The sequence below is a fragment of the Podarcis erhardii genome (genome assembly GCF_964252035.2).
Source record: "Podarcis erhardii genome assembly, chromosome: 3".
NCBI lineage: Eukaryota > Metazoa > Chordata > Lepidosauria > Squamata > Lacertidae > Podarcis > Podarcis erhardii.
In genome coordinates, this window is record NC_138507.1 from 33,227,560 (window position 1) to 33,252,939 (window position 25,380).

The window sequence follows — 25,380 nt, forward strand, 5'->3', positions numbered from 1 at the left end:
CTAATGACACTATTAGTAGATGCTTAGACTGGTACACTGTCATTACATAGATTGTGTTAAGATGAAAAGGCCATTATCTCCAGTGAGTTGAGTCTCTGAAGTTGAACTGATTAAAGATGCAACTGTTTGTTGTGGAACTCCCAGGTTGCAGAGGAGTGTCCCCCATAGCAAAGAACACAAAGGAAGTGTAACAGTGGATGCAACTTTAAAAAACTGCACTAGTTGCAGAAGACAATGTAAATCTTTCAAGGAGGGATTGACTGGGTGGACCCAGGGAATGGTTAATGCCTCATTATGGCAGGGAGTGATGCTCACCATCTTAAAAGAGGCAGTGAATCAGCTCCTCTTGAAGATGACTTCCTTGGGCCCTTAATGAATTTTGACACAGTTGACCATGGTGTCTTTCTGAAGCAGCTCAGAGGGTTGGAAGATATGTTTGATACAGGGTCCAGGCTTGCTACCAGAGAGTAACACTCCAGGCAGTTGTGGGGTCCTACAAATGTCCACCTTGTTTCCCATGCTGGTCAACATGTAGATATGTTGAACCACGTATATGAAACCACTGGGAGCTGTGATCCAAAGATATGGAGTCATCAGCACAGCTCACCCTCTCTCTCTATTCCCTCTGTTCCATCTGAGGCCTTACAGGTGTTAAACCAGTTCCTGAGGGTAGTGATGAGCTGGATGGGGATTAAGAAATTAAATCCTGATAAGTGAGAGTTCTCATGTCTGGAAACTGGGGAAATGGCCTGTTTGGGGATGGGTTGCATTTCCCCTTAAAAAACAACAACCAGATATGTAGACTAGGAGTACTCCACAATTCAAACCTGTCACTGGAAGAATAGGTGACTTTGGTTGCTGATGCCCAACTCCTTATTCGCAAGTCTGGAAACAGCTGAACCACTTGAGTAAAAATGCCTATACAGTGGTACCTCGGTTACAGATAGGTAGCCGTGTTGGTCTGCCATAGTCAAAACAAAACAAATTCCTTCCAGTAGCACCTTAAAGACCAACTAAGTCAGTTCTTGGTATGAAGAACTAAGTCAGTTCTTGGTATCAAGAACTGACTTAGTTGGTCTTTAAGGTGCTACTGGAAGGAAGTGGTACCTCGGGTTAAGTACTTAATTCGTTCCGGAGGTCCATTCTTAACCTGATACTGTTCTTAACCTGGAGACCACTTTAGGTAATGAGGCCTCCCACCACCACCGCGATGCCAGAACATGATTTCTGTTCTCATCCTGAAGCAAAGTTCTTAACCCAAGGTACTATTTCTGGGTTAGCAGAGTCTGTAACCTGAAGCGTATGTAACCTGAAGCGTATGTAACCCGAGGTACCACTGTAAACAGATTTTCAATGACCCATAATTTTGGACCCTGTTTTGTCCATTTTAATACTCAAATTCCTGTTTTATCTGTTTTTATATTGCTGTTTTATTGGTTTTACGTTGTACTTTTTATTTGTAAGCCACTTAGATAATTTTTAAAAAATGAAGCTGTTTATAAATATTTTATAAGAGCGGAGGTGTTGTGGAGATTGTCTAGGAGGGTATAATATACAATTTAACCTACAAGTAGGAGTTAACATATAAGCAGCCGATAACATCAAAAAAGGAAGACTTGAAATGATAATGGGTGAAAGATATACAGCAGATCATGATTTCCCTATAATGCCACAGAGAGATGGATTGGGAAGTCTTAAGAAAAGAGATAAATGATGGATACTGTACAATGTGTGTATAAAAGTTACTAAAATTGCATAAAGAAAGTACACACACACGCACACACACATTTATAAGAATATTATAGCACAGAGAAAGATGTGTCGCCCCCCTTTTGCTGTGTCATCAATACCAGATTTCAATAAAGGCAAAAAGTACCAATAACAGTTGAGAGCCCCACCACCCCCACCACCCCTTTTGTCTGTCTGTTTCTCCTTCAGCTGTGTAATTTGCCCTGAGGAGAAAAGTTCAGCCTAGGGCTTCTCAAACGAACAACAAAGAGGAAGCAAATCATAACCATGAAAGGAGCAGCATAAAGGATTGCTTTAGAGTCAATTCTCCTGTCCACAATGCGGGGAAATGCTTCACTTCTAGGGGATAAAGAGATCTAACAAGGGAGACAAAGGGCTGTAATTGTAACTCCCCCATTTCTAAATCTGAGGTGATGAAGGAAAAGAAAGTGGGTGGGTAGCTAGCAAGAAGAACCTGAAACTGAGCTTTGTCACCAAAGTAAAATTAGCACACTGAGAACCTTTGTTTCCCACAAAACTTTTAGCGTGGCATTATTTCCCATATCTCCGCGGCGGAGAGCTCTTTTACAAATTGTAACAAGCAATCGCTGAACTTGAACTAATTTCCCTTCCTTTTCCATTTCAGCTAATTAATACCGCGGAATTAGAGTTGGCTCTCTAGCAGTGCCCTATTTAGAGTCTGTCAGCATTGCCATTGTGGCCACCCTTTTAAATGGGACACTCAGAGCTGCCACTGATAGTAATTTAAGCCTGAAACCTGACAAAGCCTGTCAATGATTGGTGAAACCCATCAGGATTTCTTCAGATGTAATCTGCCCAGTGTTGGTTTTCTAAAGTGCCATTCTCAACATTCAACGTAGAAATGTAAAGGGGGGGGGGGACGGGGACTGCCCGGGTTGCCAACTGACCAGGAGGGGAAATAGAGCCAATTCTTCTCTTGTCCCTTTGTTGTTGTTGTCGTCAACATCATCATTTAGATTTCTTACCTGTCTTTCACCATAAGGTCCAAGCACAGGTTACAACAATGTGAAAACGCATTATTAAAATTGGTTAAAACAATTTGCAGTCATCAGTCCCAGCATACTTTATTGGGTTATGTCGTGAACTGTCAGGACAATGGGGAGGAGGAAAGGGGATCCCCGGCGAGGGGTGTAGCTGAGTCTGGGACACACCAGGGCAAGCAGAGGATGGGGAAGAAGAGGAGGAGGAGGAGTTTGGATTTGATATCCCGCTTTATCACTACCCTAAGGAGTCTCAAAGCAGCTAACAATCTCCTTTCCCTTCCTCCCCCACAACAAACACTCTGTGAGGTGAGTGGGGCTGAGAGACTTCAGAGAAGTGTGACTAGCCCAAGGTCACCCAGCAGCTGCATGTGGAGGAGCAGAGATGCGAACCCGGTTCCCCAGATTACTAGTATACTGCTCTTAACCACTACACCACGCTGGCTCTCCAGGAGAGGCTGGTGTGTAGGAAGTACTCACAGGGTGACAGAGGATGATGAGGGGATGGGGGTCAGTGCACAGGAACCAAAGCAGCAGGATCCATTGCCCGCGCCATAGGGGCCCCTGTCTCCATGAACAGAGCAGACTCTGAAGCATAGGGAGCAGCAAGAGTTCTAGGAGGCTGAGGCAGACAAAGGCCAACAGCCCATCTCCCTAGCTGGCCAGGTGGGGCTCGCTAGCTCTGGGAGGAGGGGTGTGATTCCTTAACTGGAGTAGGCTTGGAACAGGTGAGGGTCTCATGCCTCATCAAGCCCAGGTGCTGTAATCAGCATGCAAAAGCTGAGGTGCTGGGCCTGCTCAACTGCTCCTGTTGATGGACTCAGCTTGCATGCTGCAGGATTTCTGTGGGACCATGCCTCAGTTTGGACCTTGGACAAGTGGATTGACACTGGACTGGAGACTTGACTTATTGACTTGCCACCAGGTAGGCCAGGGGTAAAGGGGGAAGTTTTGGAAATTGCAACAGTTGCAATCACAGTACGCATACTAGTAGTCGCAAGAAATTGGAAATCCGACAAACCAGTTTATAACAGAATAAAAACATATGGGATATAGCATTGTTGGCAAAGCTTACATATTATTAGAGTTATTGAAGTACACGTGCCCCGTGTGCCAAACAAACACTTAAAAATGGGGGTTGTTTATTATAATGTAAAATCCCAAAACTATGTTTGACTTTATATATTACTTTCACTCATATAATTTGACATTCTGCTTACAAGAGAAAAGCAGTAACCAAGGACATCAAACAAGTCATATAATGCTTCTTAAATCATAATTGACTGTTTGTATGGTATTATGAAAGTACCGTATTTTTTCGTGTATAAGACTAGGTTTTTTCCCTAATAAATTATGTCAAAAATTAGGAGGCGTCTTACACATGGATAGTGCCGAGGCCATTTTCTTAAATCTGAGTCCCCCAAAATAGGGAGCGTCTTATACATGGGGGCATCTTATAGACGGGAAAATACGGTGTGTATATAGATGAAATATTTTATTTCTTTTGTAATCACTTTTTTTTTATTTTAAAAATAAAACAAAATTTTAAAAATAAAACAAAAAATGATGTGCAGAGATATACATACTATAGAGTCAAAGGCCAGGGTAAAGCTTGAGCATGTGGCAAAAGCTGTACAATGAAGGTGACAAACAGACATCTGTGGGGAGAGAATTCCACAGCTTAGAGTCTGCCACAATCCCCCAAACATCCAAGGGCAGTTCAACTCTCAAAGCGCCCCCCCTCTGTTGAGGGGAGATCTGCAGACCCTCCAAATGTCCCTATTTTCCAGGGACATCCCTGATTTAGAGAAGCCGTCCCGGTTTCTCATTTGATGACAGAATGTCCCACTTTTCCTTAGGATGTCCCTATTTTCATTGGAGAAATATTGGAGGGTATGGAGTTATCTGCCACCCCCCCCAAACTGTCTGAAGGCAATCCTTCATGTTTCATGTTTCATTGTTTTTATGTATGTTGGTAGCTGCCCAGAGTGGCTGGGGCAACCCAGTAAGATGTGTGGGGTATAAATAGGGACGTTCCATTCCATAATGATAATTTTACTATTTTCATTGGAGAAATGTTGGAGGGTATGGTCTGCAGAGAATTATTTCAGCTATTTTTAGCTGCATCTGGAGCTACAGAAATCAGTAGGCAAACTGATGACAAGCACAGGTTTGACACTGCTCACATGTTCAAAATGTTTGCATAGGAGCCTATGTATTCACACATGTGGGCTCCCAGTGCACAAGAAAAGTGAGATTGCCTACCTGTTGCACTATACAACTCTCAGTGGGGTTTAACATTTGATCCTTCTTCCAAGGAACTCTGGGAATTGTAGCCCTATGAGGGGAATAGGGGTCTCCTAACAACTCTCAGCAGTCTTACAAAATGACACTTCCCAGAATTCCTTGGGGGAAGCCATGACTGTTTAGTGGTATGATAGTGTTAACTAGATAGTGCAGTTGGAGCCTTAGTTTGACTCTTCAAGGCTGGGTTAAAAGTTGTTTATGAGGCAGGAGGGGCAGGGTTGGGCAGCATAGAACGCCTGTTTACCTGGTGTAAGATGAGGCATGCTAAATCCAACCAGTCCCATCAAACTTGCTTCTTCTCAAGCACTCCACACAACATTTAATATCCCATTAGCATCCTTCTGTGAGGAAGAAGAAAGCTCTTCATTCAACACGGTGTCAGCTTTGTCATTTGTAATCATGTTCTGGTTCCTAAGCTTATCCATTCTTCCCTGTGTACCACATAAGTTTTCCGAATGATTATTTAAGCATGCCTCCTTTGCCTTCTGTGAGCTCCCTGGCCCTCAGTTTTTAGCTTACGTTTCCCTTCCCTCGTTTCATGCCCAAAGAATTACAATTGCCTCTTTCTTATCACACTCATAAAACATAGAGCTGTGCCTCATATAAAACCGCACCATTTGTTTTCTTTGCAATCCAAGATACTCTGGGCATGCATTAAAAATAAATGGGGGCTGTGTTTGTCAAAGGTTTCTCCACAGTCAAGAGGGTAAAAAAAAAAAAAAAAACGGGGGGGGAGAAGAAAAAGCTGTTTTCTCTAAAAACAGAGACAACGGTAATTTTTACAATTTTGTCATAGGTTCCATGGTTTCAGTCTTTTTTGCAAGGCCAATGTATCATCCATGTAACTAGGCCTGGGATTGTGTGATTTGCCCATTTATCATTTCAGAAAGAAAGAAAGATATGTAAAGTAAAAAAGCATAAGGGCCCCTGGTCTTGCTATCAATGGGTCCTCAATCATGCTAGGGCCACAGACACATCTTTCCCAGTATGCGATATTACTTTATTGTGGCGAAAGGGCTTGGGTTGTATATTCTTTTACTGCTTGATAAACCTTTTTAGATACAATACCACAAATTGGGTGGCTACTTCTACAAGAGGTAGAAGTTGTTTTGGGTTTTTTTAGCAAAAGCCTTCTAAAGCTAATGAATGCAATCAATCAGACACATTTTGCACTAATCAGTTAATTAGGCACTGGGGGGGGGTCCTTCCTTGTCGCTTTCCTGAACCTACAGCTGGTCAGCTTAACTGGATGACCCTGAGTTCTGCTCACATGAGAGGTATAATCTCCTGTTTAGAATGTTATTTATGTAGGTGCAATCCAGAGTAAATTTAGTGAATCTCGGTGGTAGTAAAAAAAAATCAATGGAATTAAAGTTCAAAGTTAATTTAGGCATGTATTACCTTTGGTTAGTGGCAGCCCTTGTCTATAGCCATTGAAATTAGGGAATAGTCAATATAACTAGTCAAAGGGTAAAGTAAATCAATAAAATACAGGAATGTCTCAGTTGTAAAATGGTGTGTGTGTGTGTGTGTGTGTGTGTGTGTGTGTGTGTTTAAACCACCAACCATGTACTGCCCTTTGATGAACCCAGCTTAAAGGCCAATGACCATAAACATTCCTGAATAATGATAGACTTCATTAACAGACCCCTGACAGCTGTATAGGGGGAAATATGTCAAGACTTGAAGTTTTCACATAGCTTAGGGGAATAGAAAAATAAACTTTGTTGCTAGATGAATTTGATTCTACACTTGGTGGTGTGTCCGCATTACTTGAAATCCATTCAGTGAAAGGAGTTTGAGAATTGAAACATATTCAGCTGAATGGTCATTTTAACATTTTTGGCTGCTTGGGCACAGTTCCCACATGTCCACATTGAAAGGTCAGTCCTTGTTCTGTTCTGATGCTGCATCGAACTCTTGCATCAGTGGTCTTTTTGCTTCAATGGAGGGTCCTTATTCATGAGTACATTGTGTTGCACAGGAGACTTAGGTCTTTAAGATGTAGGAGCTCTATGTGCAGATGTGGGCTCCTGCATGAAATCACTGTACTGTATTGGGAGGTCCATGATCTGACCAGTTCATCCACCCACAGAATAAAATGCCAATCAATGTGATTATGAGGCAGGGAATGCAAGTTTCTTGTCATATTGACTATATTTTCCTGTATAGTTTCTCAGTAGGCACCGAGAAGACAACAGTACTTTGCTTTTGCCCTGGCCCAACTCTCTTCCCCAAGAAACTGCCACATTCGACTACTTCCATTCCTTCCATCTCCCCTCCAGTGAATACCACCAACAGAGCATCTTCTGTACTGATAACTTCCTGTCTTCAATCCAGCTTCTCTTTTACTGATTTCCCCTCATATGTGTGGGCAGTAGCCAGGTCATGGGCAGCCCTCGGCTTCTTTCTGGGTGGCCCACCAAGACCTGAGAAGTTATTATTTTCCCTAACTTCCAAGCTGATAAGACATTAGCCGGGCAGTAGAGAAAAGATCATTGACTGTTCCGATGTTGCCTTGAAACAGCAGTTTAGGAAGGAAGAGATTAAAGCTTCCATTTCCCAGCAATGATCCAGGTGCAGCCTGAATAACTGTCTTTGCATTGTTAATAGTGGCACAAAAACATTATCCATTTGAACATCAGGATAGCTGGGGTGCAGGCCTTAATTCCCCTCAGTGATCACTATGCAGCTTAAATGTGTGCCTGTTGACTGTGTGGGTGTTTACTTACTCCAACCAGCATTAGCGAAGGCCACACCCACATCCATTGTCTGTGGCTCTCAGGAACCACCCACTGCTGCCTTCTGGCCCTCGGGGGCAAGAAAGGTTGTTCACCCCTGCCCTAATACGACTTTATCTCAAGAGCACCTTCAACATTTTCCAAGTGTTGGGACCATAGTGATAGAGCACATCCTTTGCATGCAGAAGAACCCAGGTTCAATCTCTGGCATTTCTGATAAAAGGGAGATCAGGTAAAAGAGTGGACAGTGTCACCACCAGAATACTGACCTAGGTGTCTCAGAACATGGTTAGATGGATGCTGACTTGGTCCGGTGGCCAGCCAAGGAATTTGTACTGTAAGACTAGATGAGATGGGGAAATAGAGGGAGACCTTCCCAAGTACACACACACTCTCTCTCTCCATAGTCCATTCTGCTAAAAAACATTAGCCCAGGGTTCAGACGCAAGAAACAGGCTAGGGTCATTTTGAAAAGTGGGCAAACAACAAATAAAATAGGATGCTTGTACTTCTGTGTCTGGGGTTGTTTTCTTTACATTGTGGAGCATTTTGACTGACAGATATATGTGGATTCTCTAACCCTAACACATAACTGGGAGAGGGGGATGGGTCACGTCTAGGGCAAAGGTGACAAGTCCGGACACCCTTTCTGGTGCAGCGGTGATGCGGGACAGCAGAAGCTCCTTCATGGACCCAATGAGGGAACCCCATCATCAGAGTCCCATCAAGATGGGGGGGTGAATGTAGCGCCTGCACCACCTATCAGAAGCCAGATCCTAGCCTGCATCCCAGATTGGCAAATGGGGATGCAGGCTCGGACACGGGCTGGGCCAGGAGGTGGAGCAGGAAGGCTTCCCTTGGGTCCGCTCCCTGGCCATTTAAACAGCCCTCACCTGGGGCCCAACCTGCTTTTCCCTTCTCACTCTGCCCTTTATGTGCCTGGTGCAAACAGTAGTGTTGAAACGAGTGTTTTCTTACTATCCTTCAGAATTCATTGTTCAGATGGGAAGCAAAGACATTTCAGACTGAATCTGAACTACCTATCAATGGAACTCTTCTCCCAAAGGCAGGAGATAAGCTTTATGCCAAATCCCTCTTCACCTGTAGTCAACTGTGCCCTCACCCAAGAAAAAATAAAATTATCTGGAGGGTTGGGGGGACACCTGAGATGTGATGCTGGAGGTTACAGGGGGAGTTGGCAAAAAGAATCATCCTCACTCCTTCCTCTAGCAGGGAGACTTCACTATATGGTGGTATCTTCTATCAGTAGAAGGTAGGATAGCTCAGTCAGTGAAAGCACAAGGCTCTTAATCTCAGGGTCATGGGTAGGTGACCCTCTTGGTCCCTTCCAGCTCTAAAATTCTATGATCCTTTAATACTATTAGTCCTTCCATGAACAGAAAGGCCAGTCTGGGACACATACTTTTCCCTCCTTGTTTTTGTTGATAACAGCAACAACTGCAAAGCATTGGCAACTGTATTAAAGAAAAACAGTTTATGCCTAAGTTCTCCATTCCAAGCAACTACATTCTTTCTTTTTATCATCGTATTTGTTACGGGGCTGCGTGTGTGGATGGTTATTAATGGGGATGTTTTCACGGATGTTGTAACAATTCCTCTTTCATGCAGCACTTAGTTCTGCCTTGCTTACACAATCTTTTTTTTTTTTCAAAAGTAAATAAAAATATAACACTGAAGAACCTTTAAGACTGGGGGAAAAACATCATTTGTATATATGAGTCCAGCTAAGGATCTGGAAATATGAGAAAGTCATTTCATGGAATCCTGGCCTGGTATCAGGAAACTGTGGAGAAGTAAACATTACCTCTCATCTACTGACCATGAGGTCATAGTACACTCAATTATGAAAAATAATTTATAAATGATTTCTACATATTACCAGTTCTCTAAATTCGACTCCTTCAGAGAAATAGTTGGTCGGTGTTTCCCTGTGTTGTTGTCCCTTCTGCTCCTGATTGCAGCTTTTGAAAAGCAAACATTTCATATTTAAAAGGGAGGAAGTGATTTTAGTTTGCGGATGAAGCCAGGCAGAAATCATCTGAGTTTCCAGCCTTTCCAAATGTGTGATATGAAACTGCAGCAGCAGCTGCTGCAGATTCTTAAGAGGGTCGAGACGAACAGATGAACTTGCTTTTCACCAATTATAATTAATTGGCACCAAGGTGTTTACATTTCTGCTGTCATCTACATGCATTAGCACTAGGTTAATGTGCAAACCGTAAGCTAAATTATGTACTATATAAATCTTTTCATTAGATACCATGCCCCTTCTCCTTACTTCCTGAGAGTAACCTTTGATCTTCCATCAACAACAAAAATAATTACCATCTCTGCCCAACCTGGGTTTATCCATGTAAGTCAGGAATAGCTGCTGCACAGCTGGACACAGATGTTCATGTCTCCATACCTAAGCTCTGCAGAGCTTTCCACAGTCATTTATATCACTCTTGTTATGAGTTTATCAGTGTCCATATGTTGCACATTGTAAATGTACTGTAATATTCAGCAAATTTCAAACAATAATGAATCAGAGAGGGGGTGGGAAATAAAGGAAAAGAAAAAGGAAAAGGCAGGAGAAAATGGAAGCTTTCCTAGCACTTTAATTATGTGCCTAAGTCTAGATTTATTTATTTTTTGATAATGGATGCAAATGTCAACTCTCATCTGCTAGCAATGATTCAATCATCTAGTCAACTGATTTATCAACTGGTCATAACAACATGCAGGAACTAAACCTCTTTCTTACCTGCCAAGTATATTTCAAAGACATATAGGGACAAAGCCAACCAGTAAGACAGTAGCACCAAAACCAAAAGCCTGTCCTTGACTTAATGTGGATTGTGAACTCCTTGTGCTTCTTTTAATTCCCTCTTGTTCTCCTTCAATTACTGCTGTCCCACACTGTCTCCTCCCCAAAACCCAGAGATTCCCTATGCGGTCGATGTAGGACTCCTATTTGGATTTTCAAACATTGGGACTGATGCCAGATAATTAGTTCAGTTCTGTTTCTAGCCATTACGAAGCAGGGTTCACCCCATCATAGGTGGTGAAATTGGATGCACCCGATCCCACTCCCACCACCTCCATGCATTCGTACAACATCCGAAAAGGGCTAATGTAAAGAAGCAAGGACCCAGCCCTGGGAACAGGTCTCTCGTTCTGTTCAGTAGCCTGGTGCCTCAGCCAACCATTCTGCAATGAAGAGTGTGTCCAAAGGAGCACATCAAAGTTGATCCTGAGACTCTCTTCACCAGCCTGCATACCACTGTTTCAGGAAGTGGTTCTGGTTGGAGGGAAAGCAGCAATGGCCCCCAAGCATTCAGAGAATGCCAGTTCAGGTAGACCTCGGTTGGCAAAGCACTTTCTATGTCCATGGCCAGATAACCATAAACTAATTAAGGCATAATGTTTAGGGATCCTGAGCATGCACTCTTGGTGTGTGCATTTTAAAAAGGGATGGGGAACGTCAGAGCTAAAAGCCATATGCTGCCCTCCAAGTCTCTGGGGGCTCTCCCTGTGTCACAGCTGTTTCACATACCACACCCCTTTATTGGCTATCCTCCACCCTGCCCACAAGTGCTTTTGCCCCACTATAAAAAGGTAAAGGTAAAGGAACCCTGACAGTTAAGTCCAGTCGCAAACGACTCTGGGGTTGTGGTGCTCATCTCGCTTTACTGGCCGAGGGAGCCGACGTTTGTCTGCAGACAGTTTTTCCGGGTCATGTGGCCAGCATGACTAAGCTGCTTCTGGTGAAACCAGAGCAGAGCACGGGAACACCATTTACCTTCCCGCCGGAGTGGGACCTATTTATCTACTTGCACTTTGACGTGCTTTCGAACTGCTAGGTTGGCAGGAGTTGGGACCGAGCAACGGGAGCTCACCCAGTCATGGAGATTTGAACCACCGACCTTCTGATCGGCAAGCCCTAGGTTCAGTGGTTTAGGCCACAGCGCCATTATAGTGTGTCCTTTTTTACTATGATGGTGCCTATTGCCTGTCCAGATAGAGGATGGAGCGGGGGTGTGGGGGATGTCAAAATTCTGACTTCTTCAGTGCTGGGATGTTGTCTACTGTAGAAAGGAAAAATGCACACACAAAACTTTTTTTTTTACTCAGGCCTACCCGCTAGTACTGGTATGCAGCCCCCCAAAGGTTGCTCAAAAGGGAATATGACCCTCAAGCTGAAAAAGTTTCCCAGCCCATGGTTTAAAACATATTGGTGGACCATGGGGATTGGGGGGGGGCAGACCACCTAAGCCAGCCCACCCCTGCTGCAAAGTGATGTGTGTATATCCATGAGCATACACACATTACCTCACTGAGTACACAGACACTCTTATTTGCTGCATTAGTAAGCCTACGGTGCACTCTGATACCATAGACAGTCATTTTCTGGATCTAATTAAAACTCCAACTTTGGTTGATTTGAGTATATGAACAGGCAACAGAAGGGCCAATGTTCTGTCCCACACATGCTTTCACTTGCCCTGTGCTAGAATAGTGTCCTCCATTATGAAGCAAAGACCATGTCCTCAATGTAAAACTGTTTCAATTTCAGACTGTTCTACTAATCAGCTGCTTAGTGTAAATTTCAGCTTTCTAGCTGAACTGGAGGTAGCTAAGTCATTTGGGGGTATATTTTCTGTTCCCAGTTTCAAGGGAGAGAGGTAAGGATGCCCCATTTTCAGACTTGTCTAGCAGTCAGGCTATGTTGGGCTAGGTGTGTACAACATTTCAGCTCCTTGACTCCTCCATTTTGAGAGAGCGGGGTAAGAAACAATCATTCCATTTCCAGTTATTTTTTGTAATCAATATTTTTTGGGGGACTAGGTGTACACAAGTTGTATTTCCTAAAGGCGAAAGATTTCCTAAAGGCCTCTAACCATTTTGACACGCCTCCAGTCTGTGAAACTTACATATGATGTGACTGGCCCCATTCATACATAGAGCTAAGCCAAACCATGGCTTAGCATGAAGACACAAGTGTGCTGGTTCCCAAGCTCCCTTGCTCTTCTGTGGCCATTTTAACTCAGTGCATTGTGGCAGCCAAGCCAAGGTTTGGCCCAGCATCTCATTGTCCAAGTCTAGGTTTCTTGCCCAAGGATGATAACCAGGATCTGTAATCAAGGTTTGATTGGGGGAAGAGAGAAAAGCAGGTGTGAGTTCTTCTCTTGGGGTCAGCCATTGTAAGACATAGTTTGGCTTGCCATATTGTGCAAGCCAAGCCAATGTGTATGGATTTCAATGAAGGAAGAAGCATAACAACTTAAGTGTGATTACAAGTCACCCACTGAGCTCACTGGAGCTTATTCCCTGGCAGGCGTCCTTAGGATTGCAACAAACAGTGCCTGTAGATGCCTGAAGAAATACTGAACTTTTCCGTGTATAAGACAAGGTTTTTAGTGCATTGGGGGGATGGGGAGACTGGTTCCAGCTGTGACCTGCAGCTTGTCAGTGGCGATTTGGTGGGGGATTGGTGGCTGTGGCAATTGGGCGTGCATTTGCTGGCTGCTGCTTGCGAGCGGGCAGACGCTTGTGGGCTTCTGCAGTGCGAGTGATTGTCAGCTCCACAACTATGGGCAATCCTCCCCCAAAAAAGCTCAACACCTCTGGGCCATTTCCCCCCATTTTCTTAAAAATAGGGGGCGTCTTATAAACAGGGGTGTGTTATACACGGAAAAATACGGTACTTCCTCATTATTGATAAGGTAGGAGTCAGACAAAGAGTGCCGCCTCATGTGGGCGAAACTGTTTTGGGCTTCTTCAATGTTGAGGGGGCAGAGGAGGCCAAGCACAAGAGAGGAGCTGTCATCCACTGAAGCGGCTCAGCACTCAGTGCTCAGCTCAGTGCGCGGCACCACTCCGCGTGGGGTACTTGCCACATGTAGCCTCCCAACCACGAAATGTGGCGCATGTGCAATGTCAGGCCCCTCAATCTTTGGCGTGAGGTGGCACCTCCAAGTCAGACACTCAATACCAGGCCTTTGTTTCAGTTATTTTATTCAGCTGTTTTACTGCTTGTATTGATTATTGAATTTTTATCCCTCCTTTCTTCCAAAGAGCTTGAAGTTAGCCATGTTACATTGCAAGTGTTTAATGCTTTGGTACATACATAGTAATTGTAACATATGAGTACAGAGCATGTCCAAGTCAGCCAGCTCCTACTAGGGATGGCAAACCCAAGCCAACTTCCCTAATAGGTCTAAAGGGAGAGAGAAAAAGTAAGAAAACAGATTCTTCTAAGCCACACCTGAAAAAGGGAAAAAAGTGACCAACTTGGCAGGCAGTATCTGTGTTCTATTTCCTGAACAGGGTCTGTGCAAAAGCTATCCCTAGGAGAGCTGTTAGCCTTAAATAATAAAGCAGATAACATGCACAGTGGACAGCAAGTGAGCTTTGGAGATAAACAAACATCCTGTTATTTAATAACACAACACCGCAACAAAAATGGATGGCACACAAAGGCTAGCTGTGCTCCTCTCCGAATTCCCCACACTATTTCTGGGCAGAGAAACTGGGATGGGGAATTCATCAGATTTCTCCAGTGGGAGGAACATTTTTGAAAGGCGAGACTTGCTATTAGCAGCAATACCACTTCTCACTTCTCTGTCTTGTGGTGTAGAGCTGCAGAGCTGCCCTCCCAACATCATAGTGGACGTTGGAGAACAACGCTGGGTTCTATTGTGGATGCAGGAGATTGGGGGAAATGAAGAGTAAGGGTGGCGGCCCACTTAACTAAGACAGCAACCCTAAATCTCAAGTGGGAGGACTGGGTCTGAGTGGAGCAGTTGGAGCCACCACTCGCACTGGCTCCAGCCTGACATAGCAGAGACATCTGGACTGGGCCTATAAATGCAAGGTAGACTGAAGTGTAGGGGGGTTCCCACGAAGCAAGACATAGTGATAACAGCAAAAATCTTTACTGAACTAACAGAATTGGACAATGCAGCAAACTGCTTATATACATTTCTGAAGGCCTGGGCCACTCCCACTTTCAGCATGATTGGCTGTCTAAACTCCCAAGTTGCGAATCATAACTCAGAGTTTAATTGGCCAATGGCAGTGGCCCAAATCCTGAAATGTTCTGTGATTGGATATCATGTATCAAATCAGAACACAGGGGCTCAGAATCCTTAGTCCAGACTCAAGCTCAGGCAAGCACAGACCACATAACATAGACCACCACATTAAAATCCAGCAAATCATTGGATACACCAGCTCCATCCACTCTCTGCCCTCTGAAACACCCCAATTCAGGGATCTCCTGGTGACTGCTGGTATGAGCTTCCACCTACACTTTCAGTAGGCATAGCAGGGTCTTCTGCAGCAGTGGAGGTCTCCCACTGGCATAGCCAAACAGCCACTGCATCCAAACACCACTTACAATGGCAGATCAAGGGTTTGGATTGCTCCATTGTTTAATAACCCTAAATAAGATTCCTTGTTATAAAGTCATTATGCTGTTAGTTCTACTTGAGATATGATGACTTTATGTGCCCTCCAGCCTTAAGCCTGTTTGGCTATTTATGGAATCAAATATTTGCATTCTCCCCCTCGTTGCACTTAAAACATATTGTTACTATACAAATATTCAGAATACAAATGTATCATAAATGGACGGTGATATCTGTAATAATAATAGTAATAATAATACTTCACAGAATACAAAATGGAGAAAATAGGTCGCTGCCCCAAGGATAATGAGACAATTTAAAACAGAGAGAGTAAAATTTGCCCATAGAATATGGTACTGAGTGCATAGGAGCTACTCAATTTGTGTAAGTTTGCCTTTATTTTTGTTTGAAAGGAGAAGATTGCTAATTTGGTATTACTTTTCATGAGGAATTATGACACGCTCATGAGAGTTTTTTTATTTACTCTTTGCAGCGCCGTTTCTAGCTTCTTACATCAACTGCCTCAAGAAATGCAAGGGATTTAATTTTCTTGAAATTTAGTTCTATTTAAGACAAACTAGTAGCTTCCAAAAGGGTTACAAAATGATGGGCTCCAAAGTAAATTGAATCAAGTAGATTAGTACTTGCCTATTAAACTGCAATTAGCTCTTGTAGCAGCAAGACATCGTTTCCTGTAGTTTGTTTCATATTTAGTTAGCTGCTTTGGGAATATAATCAGGAATCCACTGTGGTCTCTCAGGAGCCAGAAAGTTTAAACTAATTAAAACTGGACCAAGAAAACTCTCTTTAAGAATCTTGAATGAAAGTGTAATGACCTTGGCCATTGACTTGCAAGGAAATGTTATACAAGTATTTTTCAAATTGACAGACACATGGAAAGTGTTTTATTAGCTACTGTGAGAAAGAGGTATGCTTGGACGCATGTGCAACTAAAGTCCCAGTAGCGTATAGCAAATACAAGCCTTTGGAGCATGTGAAAATTCTCGTGCCAGTTTCCTTTTTCCCCTAAACAGAAGCAATGGTAGCAATGCATAAGGAGAGGGGGGTGGTTTGGTTTTTGTTTTTCCTTGTTTACAATATCTTTTCACTGATGATGCAATTGTAATGGTGGGTTGGAACTGCAGAACCTTGATGCTTTGTAACATTTGCACTTCTGTCAATGTGTTGTTTATATTCTTCCTGAGCAGATGTACTCAGTTTGAAAACTTAAGTAACTATGGAGTCAATCCAAAAATTCTGTTCTACACTCAGAAGGATGCATTCCGTAAGTGGAACTCTCCTTCCATGAATGGAAGCTCCTTTGCTGGCCAGAAGGAGCCAACTCTGGATAATAATGGGTTATTCCTGTTCAGCAAGTTTTCCATATAATATAGCCAAGAAAGAAAAAAGTCATGGCAGAGCAAGCAAAGGTTTCAGATTTATTAGATCTTAAAATATAGACTTGTATTTCAACAGAACATTTCAAAGAATAATATAATCTTCAATTTCATACACTCAAAATGGTACACCTTTATTCAAAAATATATTACTTAATGTACCCAAAATACACTTTTCAAACTTTATTTAAAATAAATTCAGTTCCAAATAACCACAACCTTTAATCTATCTAAATCACAGGCAAATCCATTTCCTTTTTAAATGCTTCTCAGATTAATTTTAACCTTCATGATTTCTCTTCAAAACAGCAAGTCATAAAAGATACCTATATTAAAATGCATTACAGTACATGAACTGTTTAACTAAGTAAGGCTTTGTGGTAAATTAAAAACAGTTAAAAGCAGCTGGAATGGGAGGGGGGTTGTCAAAAAGAACTCTAACAGAAGTAATTGTTTAGTATTTCAACAGATTTTTTGAAAGATATTTTAAAAACAGGAATAAATGTTATTTGTAAGTGAGATAAAGTAATTTTTCTGAAACGCCATACAGCTGACCGCATTTTTCTGCAACAGTGTGCACCCTCACTTCCCCATCACAGACACAAATCCTATTAAATAATGCTTGAAGGTGAGATTAAGTAATCCAAGAAATAAGTAAATGAGCATTCTTCTTAACTTAAATAATGCTCTTTGAGGACTGGTTTGAGGGCATTTGGGGCAGGGGGGTTATTCTCTGCTTATTCTCCATTTCATTAACTCACTCACTGGCTCATGTGTTTTGTTTTGGTCGATAAACACAAACAAATCCATCGCAGTAGCGTTATAGTTTAATAGACCAATAGCATTTACTTGAGGTAAGAAGGTTGTTCTTCTACATTCCACCCTGCCCTGCTCCTCTAACTTCAAAAGCTATGGACCCAGGCAACAAGCAACCCCCAAAAGCTTAATGACTTCAGAAAAATTTGCAACCCCACAAGCAAATAGAGGTAACATAGCTCCTATGGTTACACTCCTTCTGCTAAAGAAAATAGCTTTGACAATTATGTGCAATCTTTCAGCCCCTGCATTTAAACTGCCATTTATTTATTTAAACACGGTTCAGCGTTTTTCTTTATCTAATGGAGTAGAACTTCTAAAAGGAGAATTGTTTTTAGCTAAGCATTTTCTCTCTCTCTCTCTCTCTCTTTCAGCCTTTCCTCAGTGCCTTTTCTAAATAAATAGCCCGCCAGAGTTTTCATTGGCACAATGTAGCCAAATGTATTCAATTTCCTTTAACAATATAAAACAGTCACGGGAGTTCTGGGGTTTCTGAGTTAAAGAGAGAGAACTATACAAAGGCTTTTTTAAAAAAAATGAAATAAATCTCAGCATGATTAGCTGAAAATCTGCCTTCAATATTCTAGTACATACTAATATAATAAAGCGTTTGCAATATCATTCATACAAAAGAAACTATATAGCTTTAAATAAATTAATGCTACTATGTACATAATACTGTACATGAATGAAAAATGGCATAAACTGGAATAAGTTGTTTAAGGTCCTCGTTTCCTTAAAAAAGGCATTCTATCACCTTTACTATAATTAAGGAAAAAAGATATTCTTGAGAATCTTCTTTTTTACAAACCGATTCTAGTGGCAACCACATGATCGCACTACCATGTTTCTGTACTTTTTCAAAATAACATTTGAACTGTCATCAAAATAGAGCACAGAGATTGCATTCAGTTTCGTTGGGGCACAGCAAGGCTTAGGGACATGATCTGGGAACATCAAATGGACCTGGAAAAGACAGAGAGACAAGTAGGACTCAGCTACATTCATAAAGATAAAGTGCATTATATGGGTTATAACACTGTGACACCAGATGGCGCTGTGGAGTCCCTTTTTCGCCAGTGGGATTTCCCCGTATGAAGTTTACAATGCATTTAACTGAACGTTTTTTTTTATGTGTCTAGATCCAGCCGTAGTCAAACTAAGGCTTTACTTGTACAGTCATACCTTGAAAGTCGAATGGAATCCATTCCGGAAGTCTGTCTCACTTCCAAAACATTTGGAAACCAAAGAGCAGCTTCCGATTGGCCGCAGGAAGCCAATCAGAAGTCTCGTCGGATGTTTGGGTTAAAAAAAAAAAAAAAACACTCGAAAAATGGAACAATCACTTCCAGGTTTCGATTGTTTGGGAGCCGATTTGTTCGTGAGCCAAAGCATTTGAGATCCAAGGTACGACTGTAGAGTTATATCCATACTTTCTGCTTGCGTTGACATACAGTAGGTACATTGGATTGTATCCCATAAAGGTTTCCCAGTTGGTCATGGATTTGCACTACAGAAAAACCCATCCCTCTCTTCTCCCCATGAGTCCCCCATTCACCCTCAAATCTGCTCTGGGGCTAGGTGTGGAGAAAAGGGGGGTTGGAAGTCCCACTGTGCAAGTGGAGCTCCTTGTGCTAATGGAACAACTTCATTGGATTTGGGTTAGGGCTAGACTAAGTTAGTTGAACTTAGATTCCATTGCAGTTAATGCAACAAGTTGGCAATGGTTGTACTTAAATTCCACTGATTTCTCCTTCAGCCATAGCGGGCACCAGTGAATGGAGCTCAACTCAAAGGTTCTGCCAGCCAGCAGGAGCAAACTCAGGATTCCAGCCAATGTAAGTATGTTACGGTGCTCCAGTAGCGGTGGCAAGGGTGGGGTGAAACCACAGCATATGTGATTGCTTTTTGGAAGGAGCAGGGAAGAGACTAGAGGAGGCCATTCCATGAAATGGGCTTGGATAACCATATGGAAGGCAATGCTGAACAGCTTCCTGAAATGAATGGGAAAGGTAGTGGAAACATTGGAGACTGAGGGAAAATACAGGGTCTTTTGTACTTGAAAGCAAGTTAGGAATAATATTCTGCACATGTTGGGTGAGTTGGGAAGCAAGGAGGCCGTAGAGAAGGGAGTTGTAATAGGAAGGACAAAAGAGTATTAAAGCCAGGATAAAAACTTCAGCAGTAATAAGTTTCGTTTGTTTGGTAAGACTGTTAAAATCTGTTATAGCCATCTGCCCAGCAGTGATATAAGTCTGTAGTCTTTGCCAGAGAACACAGAACAGGCAATCGGGAAACAGCTTTTATATAACTGTTACCACAAAGAGATCGTTTACCAGGGAGAGATCTTTTCGAACAATCATAAATCCTTTAAACACACACACACACACACACACACACACACACACAGTGTTTAGTAGAAATAAAATGCACATGCATTTCCTAAGGTTGTTTAATAAATAAAATGAAACTGTTGGGTATGTGTGTGTCTAGTTTAATTTTGTAGGGACTGTGGAACTATCACAGGCTTTTCACTTTGGGAGGCAAGGGGAAGCACAATTCTCATTTTATCATTTCTTGCCTCTTTCTCATTTGAAGATGGAACAGATTAACAAGAATAGTGGTCAGCAGTAATACTGCCAAAGTTAATGAATGCACTTAGGCATTACAAGCTGGGAAAATTCGCATTCCTGAGTGTAACCCTTTTGCCTTGAAATTATTCCTCTGTTTCTAACCTAAATAAATAATATTTCTAGATTTTGCACATTCTGCAGTCATCATACTAGGTGCTCACATCTAATAGCCACTGCTGGCATAAGGTTAGAAAGAAATTACTTTAATGCGTCACATTTCACATAATTTTTTTTGTATGTGTGTATACACACACACACACACAATCGACTCAGGAATTTCCAAGTTCAAATAAGCCAAATACATCCCAAAGGCATGCATTAACCATGTGTAGCCTGATTCAGCTGTAGTGTCTGAGAAAGTTAAGCTGCTGGTTGTTGTTTTTTTCAAAATGTGGTTAATAAAACTTTTCTTGGAAAGCTACAAACCTCATTGGGAACAGCCTGGTTGAAACCTTCACTTAGGTAGAAGGAAATGAACAGTAAATGTCTTTAAATATTTTTAAAATTGGAAATGCCTATCATCACAAGACCCTTTTTTGATTGTTTCACAGCAAGTGTCCTAATAGAGGAAAGATACTTATTGACATTGTCAGCATAGAGGTGTCTGTTTGCTACAGTCTTGGAGCCCAACTCCCATGCAGTAAGTATGCTAGAAAACACTGGCTACAATAAGCCAGTCTGCCATGTAGGAATCCCAAGGACTAATTGCCGAAAACAAAAGGCTGACCCTTATTGGAGTAATGTGATCACAGTGGAAAGGACTTTATTACAAGTTGTATGCATGAGCAATTAGTTCACCAAACTGCACCCTACACTGAATTCTAACATTCCTAATTTGAAGTAGAACATGCCAGACTTTTGCATGTACAGTGGTACCTCGGGTTACATACGCTTCAGGTTACAGACTCCGCTAACCCAGAAATATTACCTCAGGTTAAGAACTTTGCTTCAGGATGAGAACAGAAATTGTGCAGCGGCGGTGCAGGGGCAGCAGGAGGCCCTATTAGCTAAAGTGGTGCTTCAGGTTAAGAACGGACCTCCGGAACGAATTAAGTTCTTAACCCGAGGTACCACTGTACATATAAATTGGAAGATGACAGCTGGAGGGACAAACAACAGGTGAGGCAAGATATTAATGATCAGATCTCGGGACACTTTTTTCTTGCAAGTTTAAAATCAAGCTGGGTTGTGCTGGAACAAGGTGCTGTGGAAGAGAGTAATCTTTTCCCTTTGATCCCTTTTCTCTAGTTCTAAATAGATCCACCCACTAAAAGTGTTATCAGCTCTGCAGTTGGGGGGGGGGGGAATGCAGGTACATTTTTTTGGTCCTGAAAATGAATGACCGAGTCAAAATTTTAAAATATCATGGGAATGTTACTGTATAACAGTGCTTCAGGGTTTCTTACAGAAATATGATTATGTGGTTTGTTTTAAATATTAATCTGCTTGGAATATAATGTTAAGTAAAGAGGTTTCTGGATATTTTCTTGCCTTTGTATTGAAAACTGCTGAAGCAGGGGAAGACATAAAGAAAGGGCAAGCCCAGAAAACCTGTGTGTGTGTGTGTGTGTGTGTGTGTGTGTGTGTGTGTGTGTAGAGGATGCTGTCTCCCAAATAATATTCTTACACTTAAGTACACTTAAGCAAAGCCCCGCTGGTATCCAGTGCCAAATGTTTTGCTTTTTTCCCTTTAGACAGCATCAGTGAGGCTGAGAAGGGAGTCTTGCAGTTACAAGTAATAAGCAGAACTTGATTGGCATCTACAGCCACAGCAGGCACTGCAAGTTCCAACAGTTTGACTTTACCCCTGAAGGCACACACTTCCATTGTCTCCGGAGAAAGACTGATGCAAGCAGCTGATATCTATGAGATAATGTATTTACATTCCATTGGTTCAATTCAGACATAATTCCACCTCTTTTCCTGAATGGCACTCGTTACATTTAGGGAGGCATACGTACCAGAGTCTGCACTATGGCATGATTTGTTGCATTCATGTGTGCATTGAGAGGAAAGGAGCATTCTCCATCACAATAAAAGGCAGCGTAACCCTCTGGAGCTATAATCCAATCCTACGCAACAAACAAACAAAGTACAAACTCAGTACTTCCAATCTAAAATGATCTGTAGTTTGCAGGTAAGAGAGATACTTTAAGGAAGTTGAGGTGCCAAATGGGGGGGGGGGGGAATCAAACAAAAATGAATATTGAATTCCACCCAGAAATGTATACAGCAGGGATATCCAACTCCCAAGAGACTGCGATCTACTCCCACAAAAAAAAATTAAAAAATTGGCAGTGATCTACCCATTGTAATGACCAAAGCTGTTGAGCTTTTTGGGGAGAGGAAGACCCAAAGTTGTTGCAGGGGGGGATCGATTAGGATCACGTGATCGACCAAGGATGACCCGCAATTGACCGGTAGATTGCAATCAACCTGTTGGACATCCCTGGTATACAGTAATGGTCCCGGCTCTTCCAGGTCCTGGGTAGATGTCAGTGGATTAATATGTGTGAACTTTACAAATATTCCACCGTTGCTGCAAAGCATTGTACTGGCGATCTTCTGCTCTTCTAGCTGCCCATTGCTGTCAATTCCTGAAAGGGGGGGGCAAGGTAGCAGACAGCTTGGTCCAGCAATACCACACTGGTGTTGGGAAGCTAGCAGAGCAACAGAACCCTTGCTTTGAAACTATTAGAGATAAACAAGGGACACTGCTGACAGAGTGAGGTCCAACACTACTTTCCTGTCTCTAAATTGTTGGCATATCAATTTTCCATGAAACAATATTTATTAATCTGGGAAAACTAGATTACCTGAAAATTGATCAGATACCTTCCTTTAGCAGCTCACCAAAACCAGCATAATTACTACGGAATGAGTTATAGACTGAATTTCAAGATTTGTTGCAAAGATTCATGTTTAACATCCCTCCTCCTGAATCCTAAGCACCAGTTGCCATTATTATTCTTTTTTGCTGTCTAAAATAGGATTGATCATTGCCCCTACCTGCCAGCCTAGGTCTCTGAAGCTCACGTACAGTTCATGTTTTTTACAGGCTTGTTTCTGCTCACTTGTGTTATAATCTGCAGAAAGGAAATAAAACGTATAAATACTTCTATGGTTCAAAGCATTCATTATTTCCTCCTTAGATATTACAAACATCTTGATATGAGTAAATAGCAGGAAACCTGCTTTTTATATATGAAGTGTTTCAGGCAATTGCATGTCATGCTGACTCCTGCTATTACTGACTACCATAATATTAGCAGAGGAGCTTTAAAAGAATTATATTAACAGCAGACTCCCATACATGTCTATTCAGAAGTACATCTCACTGAGTTCAATGGAGCTTCCTCCCAGGTAAGTAGATGTAAGATTACAGCCTCATTTCCCCTCAAAACCCGGGGCAGGCAAGAGGCTCAGTTGCAAAGGCATCATTGGGTGGGAGTATAATAGCAACTAAATAAACCTGCCACTAAAGTATGTCAGTTATGGGCATTCACCCTTTTCAGGTGGGTGGCGGTTGCGGCCCCTCACTCTCTGCCATCCCAGCAATTAGCTTGCACGTGTTTGCCAGCCATTTGGGAATTCCCCCAGTTGGCAGGACTTCCCGCCAGAATGCCAGCTTCAAATGGGCCAATCAGAGGCCCCACCTGATGGGCAGTACCTTGCTGTCTGGCAAGGCATTGACTGCTGCCATAACCAGCTATGATATGATAATAATATAATTGTAATTGCATGCCTGTTTTATTTTAAAAAACAGTAGCTAATTATATCCCCTTGCCAAAAAGCAAGCAGCATGATGGATTTTCATCAACCTGCAAAAAGTTTCATTGTGATCAAGGCACACAGACATAGGGCAGTTTTCATGATGCAAACCGCAATACAATAGAAAGAACTATAGGCTCTTCATCAACATCATGTATCTTTGTTGACAAGCCTCCCTAGCTACTCATATAGTTGAGTCTATTGGCATTTAATACAGTGAAAACATTATTATCAAACCCTTCTGGCTGTTCCAGTCTGTTCTGTGTGTCCTGCACCATACCTGTAGTGCTAATATTGCTGTAATTTCCCCATATTTACAATGCGTTAATAACCTTGACCGTTAAGAGAAATGGGTATAAAATGTTACATACCTTCCACTTCTACTGATTTCAGTTTTCCAGAATGTTCATAGTCAAAAGAGTGTTTTAAGTCTCTAGCTTACTTTTTATAATAAGAAGACAGATCAAGGAAAGACTACCTCGTGAACTGATTTTCTAAGAATGGCAATGCATATTTTGTGCCCAACCATGTTAACATCTACTTGGTTACTGATTCTGTTTTGGCATCTTAATGTTCATCATTACAGCATTTCTACCATTATAAGAGTAATTCTGTCTACTTTGAGGGGCTTCCCTTCCTTGATTTCTGCTCAAGAGTTTTTCCTGAATAGGCCTGTCTATTAATCTTGCACAGAGGATGGGGAGAGAGAAAAATGTGCTGTATTTGCTGGCCGCTTTTTTGGGGGGGGGGGAGTTAGACTAGAAACACAAAAATGTACTCACCAGCTTTTTGGAAGTCCCCATCTCCCCGTGAGCTCTGTGTGAATTTTTATTCAAAAAAACAAACAAAACCCAAACCCCTCTAATATATGTAAAAGTATCATTTCAGCTTTCTCCATCTCCACAGTGTTAAAATTGTTTTTAGCATTTTCATAACAGATGAGTGCTGCCCAGATATGAAAAAAAGCCTCAGCACACTTGATGTGAAACTAGGCATTCAATATCCTATCATAGGGGGAAGGCGGGGGAGAATTTGATCGCACACTTATTTAGAATGCAAAAAAATTTCCCTAAATTAAATCCATATTCCTTCCTTACATTTCTGCATGTTAGTAGAGACAAATGTGGGATGCAATATTACATTGCATGGTAAGTGGCTAGGGTGACATTACTATACAGAATCTGGTGCCAAAGATCCAATTTCACTGACTAGGGATTCAAGGTCCATGTGCTTATTCTGCTAGGAATCAAAATCATGGGATATTGTGGCTGAATGAACTTTATACCCAAATAATTTAGGAACTGGAATTAGGTTTAGTAGAAAAATACTTTGAAGGGAGAACAAGGAAATCGGATATAAAAACTCCTAAATGTATCCATTGGCGAGCAGCAAATATTTGAGATGGGATTGAGTTTGTCTATATACCAAGGATTATTGCATGTTTAATTAAGTTATTACACATCTGGGCTGCAGTCATGTGCACATTTACCTATGAGTAAGTACCGCATGTCTGACAGGACATGTATAGAATTGCACTATTAAGCATGTCC

At 42.0% G+C, this 25,380-nt stretch overlaps 1 protein-coding gene across 2 annotated transcripts in view; it reads right to left on the reverse strand.

Annotated features, from left to right (window-relative positions):
* Positions 1-16,639: 16,639 nt before the first annotated feature.
* BMP5 (bone morphogenetic protein 5) overlaps positions 16,640-25,380 on the reverse strand; it is a 54,946-nt gene continuing 46,205 nt past the window's right edge. For both annotated transcript variants that reach the window (XM_081857253.1, XM_081857252.1), the window contains 3 exons: positions 23,069-23,145; positions 22,021-22,131; positions 16,640-18,392 (listed from right to left, as the gene is read on the reverse strand). In XM_081857253.1, coding sequence (XP_081713379.1) covers positions 18,243-18,392; positions 22,021-22,131; positions 23,069-23,145 — 338 coding nt within the window. In that variant the 3' untranslated portion in view covers positions 16,640-18,242. The remainder of the gene's footprint in view (positions 18,393-22,020; positions 22,132-23,068; positions 23,146-25,380) is intronic.